This window comes from Schistocerca nitens, chromosome 4, assembly GCF_023898315.1.
Source record: "Schistocerca nitens isolate TAMUIC-IGC-003100 chromosome 4, iqSchNite1.1, whole genome shotgun sequence".
NCBI classification, from domain to species: Eukaryota; Metazoa; Arthropoda; class Insecta; order Orthoptera; family Acrididae; genus Schistocerca; species Schistocerca nitens.
Genome location: NC_064617.1, coordinates 943133061 through 943141554, shown reverse-complemented (window position 1 = coordinate 943141554; position 8494 = coordinate 943133061). Strand labels below are relative to the sequence as shown.

Below are 8494 nucleotides of genomic sequence, written 5' to 3'. Positions count from 1 at the left end.
TAACAGATACGCAGAGAGCTTTAGACCCTATTACAGAGCAACGAGAAGTGCTTGGAAATGAAGATCACTTGAGAAAGTGAAGGTAGTTTATAGGAACTGAAACTGCCACTGACTGAATTTCTCTCACTTTTAGAGTTCACTTCATATCATGCTGACAATTTACCCATTGGTAATACACCGGATAAAGGACGAAATAGCGAGTAAAATCCACGCAATATTGTTTACGAAAAGTTGTTACCAATAATTGTTTGGAATATTTTTATGATGAATCAATGATTTCTATTGGACAAAATTAACCTTTTAGTGGCTCTCTCAGAGAGTTATTGATTCCTGATCGGAGACGCTGACATTATCTACAGCAACCAGTCCATTAATCTCGATGACGTAGGGTGCTGACCATGCGCACATCTAAAAGCGCATAGACGCAAGTACCATTACTCCTCTGTGTACCATCAAGCATCTTTCTGGAAACATCCCCCAGGCTGTGGCTAAGCCATGTCTCCGCAATATCCTTTCCTTCAGGAGTGCTACTTCTGCTACATTCGCAGGAGAGCTTCTGTAAAGTTTGGAAGATAGGAGACAAAGTACTGGCAGAAGTGAAGCTGTGAGAACGGGGCGTGAGTCATGCTTGGGTAGCTAAGATGTTAGAGCACTTGCCCGCGAAATGCAAAGGTCCCTAGTTGTAATCTCGGTGCGGCACTAAGTTTTAATCTGCCAGGAAGTTTCATCTTTCCACATCACCTATGTTTCGTATCCTTCGCTCCTCCTAATTTTCTTACTGGAGCTGAAACTTCCTTATTGAGCGTCCGCAAACCGCAAATGCACACACAGACATACACTAGGTTCGAAATGTCGACGAAATACAGACGTAGTGTTACTATGTGTCTGATTCTGTCTATGGAATTTTCCTACTACGGAACATCGCTCATTTGCGTCTGGCCCGTTTCAGCTGCCCAATATTCTGATTATAATTTATTTAATTATTGTAAGCAGAATATCGAATGCGCGTTTTCGTAATCTTTCTCATTTCAGTTACATGGACAATATAGTCCGTAAACGCAAGACTTTATTCCGATTTATCCTTGCTTTTAACGATGGTTCAGCGTTTTTCTCTGGTGACGGTTACGACCTTCAAAATGCAAGTGGAATATTGAAAATTGATTATCATCACTTATTTATTTCGTCCTATTTTTTATATTGGTATTTCAAACGTTTAGATTTTAAGTTATCTGGATTTACTTACAAACTCCGTTCACATTATATTGCTACACACCAATGGATGTATATGTACTTCTTCAGTTTTTCAAATTAATTGCTTTGTTGCTACCGTTAACAATGCGTTAATTTTTTTAAATATCTGCTTTTGCAGACTTGTTGAGCGTTGGTTTTGATTTATAATATATTACTTCTCTGTGCTCTCCCGGCCTTAAGGCTATTTCAAACAAATATGAAGCACCTCCGTTTCTTTTGGCTTCGACAACGTAAATTCAGAACAAAGTTTTTCATGCTTTCTGTTTCCATGTTCTTACTATCTACGTTCTTGTCCGCTTTTCAGTATTGTTGATTGGTTGTAGTTGATAATGATTTTCGTTTTACTGTTCACATGCCTTAATCAATAAATGATTGCTAACTTACACGGGCCAAAATTAGTCCATAAGGTGAGGAACATGTAACAATAAGCAAATCAAACTCCACTGAAAACTACATATTTATTCAGGTCAGTAATAACATAGAGTACAGGCTAGAGTTAATCTCTGCTGACAGTTACTCATCGTTGTCTACAGTGGTTTAGTGAAAGATATGCTATTTAAACAAACATGCAGATTTCTTGGAAACAGGTTAACAACTTCTCAACGTGCCCTGGTAGACACACTTGTTAAACAGTGACCGCAGTTACGACCTAGCAGCACGCAGCAGCCGGTGCACGTACAGGAACGCCAGCGAAGGCGATGGCGACTGGTCGGCTGGTCATTGGTGCAGCAGGCTGTTGACCACAGGAAGAACGGGCCAACCACTGAAGTTGATGGTGTTTGAAATCACACTCAGTGGCACAGTTACGGGATGGCTTAGTGTACGAACTGGGACGCCACCGAAGTTGATGGTGTTATGAGCAGCTGCCGCCTCTTGGACGTTGGCGGGGACGGGAACGCCACCAGAGTTGATGATCCGTGGATACTGGGTCGTTGATGGTGCAGCTGGTGGCGCCCACACGCGGACTGGAACACCACCGAAGGTGACAGTGTTTGGTGTCTGGCTCTGTGGAGCAGAAGAATAGGCGGTGCCTGCACACAGCTCCACCGATGCAGCCGATGGACCGACAACGGCAAACGCTGGAGTGTCAGCAGCGTGGGCAACTGCTGCTGGATCCTCAGCCGCAAAGACTGCCCCGACCTGCGCCGATAACACAGTGAGTATTGTGGTACCTCAATAAATAACTGTTTCACAGTCACTCTTAATTTCGCTATTTACTTAGCTATAAAGAATTCCATTAATTTAAGGGAAGCAGTGAGGTATCAAAGAAATATTAATGGTGAACTTAATATCTATCTTGAGGACCATCAGCAGAGGAAATAAAGCCATTGTTCTACTTTGGAAGCAAAATACCACAAGACAGGTGAAGCAATAAGGATATAAGAAGCGCACTAGTGCAGCGATAGAGATCTTAATTCGCTAACATCGAACATCAGTCCTAATTACTCTTGTTTTGCTGTTGTTTATGTTCTTCTGATAACCTCTTTCCAAAAAAGTGTCCGTTCCGTTTAACTACTCTCGGCCTCCAACAGCAATATTACAATGTCATCGCCAGTCCGCAAAGTTTTTACGAGTATTTCTTCTCTCTGAACTTTCCTTCGAAATTTTTTCTTTGATTTCCTTCACTGGTTGCTCAGTACACAGAATTAATAACATCTGGGAGACACTTCCATTCTCTCTCACCCCCTTCTTAACAGGTACTTCCCTTTCACCCACATATACTACAGTCTACTTTCTGTAGAGGTTGTTAATAACTTCTTGCTCCCTGTATTTTACCCCTGTTACTTTCAAAATTTCAAAGATTATTGTTCGGTCAACACTGTCAAAAGTCTAAATCTACAAGCACTACAGACGAAAAGTATACCTTTCTTTTACCTATATTCCAAGGTAAGTCGTAAGGCCAGCTTGTCTTTACGTTTACCTATATCTGTACTACAACTGAGCTGATCGTCCCCGAGATCAGCTACTCTCAGTTATTCGTGTCAGTATTTAACACATTTACTAAAGACAAGGACCTCATCCCAACCTTTAAGAGAAAAGTTGCTTTTGTGATTTTAACCATCTGCGAGCCTGTCCAGAGTGATTTTGTCAGGCATTCAACGGACATGGGTAGACCGACCACCACGACTCGCAGCCCTCATCTACATACATATCTAGTATACACGCTTCTTACCTAATGTCTTGTACCCATTTTCCACTATCGATCAACACCTCTTCGAATCCTATAAAGAACGTTTTAGACGTCGTGGCAACCTCTGATTTTTTCATTAGTTTTTTTTTATTTCATTCATAATTTGGAGTCGCAGTTGACTCGAAAGAGCGTTCGTAGATCCTCGTAGCGTTTTTCAAAAATCAGTTATGACAAAAGGACTCTAGATCCTTTTACTCTTCAGTTTATTTCTCCTGCTCCGCATTCTTTCGACTGCCTTATATTAACAAAAAACCGAGTGCATCGGAGCCTGGTTCCTTGACCAGAGTCACTGTCAACCGACAAAGAGGAAGCCTCTTAAGCCCTGTACGCGCTAAGCCGGCTACAAATGGCTACTCTATTCCAAAAGTATGTCTTTTACGACACGTCTGAATGAATGTTTTATGCCGCTGAGTATCTTCAAAGATGCCTCTTGCCTTGTCTTTTTCCAGCCTCTTAGGCGCAGTAAACTTCCCGTAATGTATTGTACTTTTTAAACCTCTCTTCAGTGCGATGTTTGCTTTTACCGAGAATTGTACTTCTACGTGAAAAATCGTAAAGACGAAAATGATATTCACTACATGATCCTGAAACACTAGCACGCACGTCAACAACTTAAGCCTGATAGACATCTCGAAAACGTAACCATTTGAAACACTACTGGTGACGAAAGACAGAGCTGAATTTGGCTCCGAAAGTGGAACTATTCAAATCAGTAGTTTGTGAGAGAATCGGAATTGTGCAGTGTAGTTCGGGAAAAAGATTCCCAAAAATTAATAACGACTTTGGTGTCTGAAAGTTAATGAAAATTTTCCTGTTCCTAATGTCAAATTGTGTGAAATATATGTCAGTGATTATGGAGTGTATTATTCTAGTACTGCAGGTGAAATTTTTGCTATTGTACTACATTTGCTACTAAATAGAGGAGGTTTGAAATGAATCCTGAAAAATATTATTAGTTCTTATATATTAAAAATACACTTATGTCAAATTCCAGGATATGACACAAAAAAGTCTACTACCATACCATTACGAAAGTTTTCTGTGTGGGTTTCGGCTGCATCAGCATCTTATGCAACTAAGACGACCGTCAGAAAGTAATGGAAGATGTAATTGCTTGTTGATAAGAATGCTACGATTACTGTTATGAGTGTACCACTTACTTAAATACAGTATTGTGCCGAGGCCCTTCAACTTATTATCTAACCAGCGAGCCTTTACTATTAAAAATAACTTGAAACTCTTTTAGTAATATGAAATCCTAGTGGCTACGGTACAAGAGAATAATTCCAAGTGTGCAAACGTTGAGTTCTACCACATACAGACAATTATAAAAGATCTTTAGCCAGTAATTTTTTTTCAAACTTACAGCTAATACCTTACCTTACTTAATTCATCGAGTGACAGCTGTCGCAGAGTCGGAGTGAAGCTAGCTGGGCTGTCTGTGAGAACTGCCCCACCAGCATTGTCCATAACATTTCTGGAGTGAGCAATGCCGTCGGGGGAGAATATATCACCAGAAAGATCAGCAAACGGGGTGCTTGTGGAAAGACCAAACATGGCCTTGTTAGAACTTGGTGGTGGGTACGTCATTGTAACGGGAAGGTTCACACTGTCACTGTTGGCTTGGTGACGGTTGAAAGGCCCGGTACAAAGCCAGTAACCGGCAGCATGGTACAAACCAAGACCAGGAGTGGCAGATGCAGAAGGAACAAGGCTATTAATGAGATAGCGAGGATCACTGGCAGGGGAGAGGTCGTCTTGCGAGTCAGCGGAGTGACTCGATGGAAAGTTGCTGCCAGCAAGGTCCCCAAATGAGGTGCTGTCAGGCGAATCAGCTTTGGGCTTGTTGGTAGGTTGAAGAGTAGCAGAGGTATCTACACTGGCAATATTGCCTAGACTTTTAGAAACGCTTTCTTGAGGGTTAACGGAAGAAGTGTCTCGCAAGTTACTGACAGGAGAATTCTGGAATGTGTTGCTGCCCGGTAAGTCATCGTTGGGCTTTTGAGCAGAATCGGATACGCCAGATGTTTGAAATTCTTGAACACTGTTTGCCTTAGTAAGGGATGGAGATCTTTCAGAAGGAGTAAAAGAATTAGGTGAGGGCATTTTACCGGCAGAAGAGAGATTCTCCGAGCTGTCATCCAACATGCTTTCCGAGGAACTGCAAGGTCTTTCGGTGGAAGGAAACGGCTTAGATGTCTCGGAGCTGTCAATATCCTGAAGACTAGAAGCATAATTAGGAGCTGAAGATGTTTCAGATGGACTAATGGAGCCAGTTGAGGGCACTTTGCTACCCGAAGCGAGACCTACCATATAGTTGGTGTTCGACATGCTCTCTGGGGAACAGTCAGCGTTTTCGGCAGAAGGAGACGAGAAGGGGGTTTCGGAGCTGTCAATATCCTGGAGAGTAGCAGCATTCTTAGGAACTAAAGGTGTCTGAGACTGACTGTTGGAGCCACCTGAGGGCACTTGGCCACCAGAAGCTAGCGCTGTCTTACGATTGGCGTTCAGTTTGCTTTCTGTGGAACTCTCAGGTGTTACGGCAGAAGGAGACGAGTTAGGCGTCTCGGAGCTGTCAATATCCTTAGAAGCTGACGACGTTTGAGACGGACTAATGGAGTCAGGTGAGGTCATTTTGCTACCAGAAGTGGGCCCTGCCTTACCGTTATCGTTAAAGTTGATCTCTAATGAACTGTCACGGGAAGGAAACAGGTTGGACGTTTCGGAGCTATCTATATCCTGAAGACTAGCAGCATTCTTAGATTGTGGCAACGTCTGCGATGAACTAACGGAGTCAGGAGACTGCATTTTGCTAGCTGAAGAGAGACCTACATTGCGGTTGGGGTTCAACTTGGTCTCTGGGGAACTGGCAGGTTTTTCAGGATAAGGAGACAGGTTGGACGTTTCGTAGCTCTCAGTATCCTGAGGACGAACATCATTCTTAGATTTTGGCGACATTCGAGACGGACTAATGGAGTCAGGTGAGGGCATTTTTCTACCAGAGATAGGCTCCACCTTACTGTTGCCGTTCAACTTGATCTCTAATGAACTGTCATGTGTTTCACGGGAAGGAAACAGGTTGGACGTTTCGGAGCTATCAATGCCCTGATGACCAGCAGCATTCTTAGATTGTGGTGACATCTGAGTCGGACTGATAGAGTCCGATGAGGGCGTTTTGTTATCTAAAATGTGACCTATGTCACTGGAACTGGCCGTTTCAGACTGGGCCGATTCACTGATAACCGATGCGGTGTCTCCTTTTTGCATGACTGCTCCAATTCTATCCTTCAGGATGGCAGCACTGGTTACCCCTGTCCTTGTCGAGCATGGTGATGGCGCAGCTTCCGACAAGACAGCAGGCCTTGCGTACGCAGCTGCAAGCACTGCACTTAGGAGAAACTGTAACAAAACGTGTCATGGTATTATGTCACACATCTGCTGAACAAAATGAGACTGCAAAGCTTTCATCACGAACAGAAGCTAGCCATAAATCACAAATCACTTGACACATCAGTAATGAATTAAAATACAACACACGGACACTTCTAATGCGTGTGCACTTAACCCAACACACACCCACTCGCACATGCTCGCACTCTTGTACGCACACACGCACTGACTCTGAAAACTTCGAAACTTTGTGTATATAGTGGTACCAATATTTTCTTATTTTTTGGTGGCAGTGCCTCTATCGATACGTCATTGATTTATTAATTTGCTTATAGTGTTCGACTCATTCAATATTTTTCTTGTGAATTTAGCTGCTTGTATTATGGTAACGAAACAGTTATTTTTTATTTCATATCTGATTTAAACAGCGTTAAAGTTTCATTTTAATTTTTCATATTAGCTGCCCAGGCAACGCCTGCTCTTATTTCAATAAAGACTGAAATCGATAATACTATTTCTTTAGCAACTCCATCCGATAAATAGTTACAAACATTACGTTCTTTTCAAACTAGGTCCTCATATTTCATTCACACCTCAAGCTGTACGAGTTTATTATTATAAATGGTTAGGTGCGCTTCTGAAGAAGAAAAGTATGTGCAGTATTTTTAGTATGTGCAAGATCTATATAGCGCTTCTGGTATCACGTATTGCGGCGTCACTGCTGTTCCCGACAACTACAGAATTACTTGCTCGCTTCAGTATTTTGCCTCACCTTAGACATAATGTTTCCAAGGTTGTGAGGTGATAGTTCACGTCATCCATCATGTATTAATTTCTCAGCGCTGGTAGTACGATAGGTTTAGAGGTAATTCCTTAATCCTGTTTCCCGTGTCTTCGTGCCTTTTCCATGTATACCTCCTCCTCTTCAGATCCTTGAACAAGGTATTCAGGTGTTCTTTATTATAGCTGAAATTTACTGCAGGACTCAATTAGTCTTCCTCTTGTCTCATTCCTACTACCAACTACCAAGCCCATATTCTCCAATAATCCTTTCATCTACTCCTTGCGTTACAATCTCATTCCAGTCCCTTATGATTATTAGATTTCCATCTCTCTATATGTAAAGAATTACGTGCTTAGTATCCTCAAATATTCTATCAGTCTTTTCATCTTCTGCTTACGACGTCGGAAAAGATACCATAACTAGAATAAATTTATTTATTTTCGTCTATGATCACAAAATTTTAAGTCCTCAGACTATCGGTTTCAGTCAGCAATGACTGTCTTCAGATCTGCAGCAAAACATGAGAAAAACACAGACACCACCGGTGGATTGTCTACAGCGTAAAACAATAAAATAAACCATAATGAAAAGTATTACTTACATGTGAAAATTTGCGCTTCAATTGTTTTGGAACTATGTCCTAGTATAATGGAGCTATAGTGGCATCGCCAAAAGATAAACAGAGAATCTGCTCAGCATCGTCACACATAAATGAAATATCTTATTTACTAAGAGTTATTTTGTTGACAGTGCTACTGCTCAGAATAATAACAGCCATACAGTAGCGACAAAATGTTTGTATCATAAGCTCGCCAAATCTCTACTGTAGGCGTACAAATATTCTTTAGTCATATAGTTGTGTGATATGGAATAAAAAA

General features: G+C 41.7%; 1 protein-coding gene across 1 annotated transcript in view; it reads right to left on the bottom strand.

Annotated features, from left to right (window-relative positions):
- Positions 1-1968: 1968 nt before the first annotated feature.
- The window catches only part of LOC126252699 (mucin-4-like), a 61600-nt gene continuing 55074 nt past the window's right edge, over positions 1969-8494 (bottom strand). Inside the window, exons 4-5 of the mRNA XM_049953602.1 lie at positions 4823-6841; positions 1969-2391 (exon numbers count right to left, since the gene is read on the bottom strand). Coding sequence (XP_049809559.1) covers positions 1969-2391; positions 4823-6841 — 2442 coding nt within the window. The remainder of the gene's footprint in view (positions 2392-4822; positions 6842-8494) is intronic.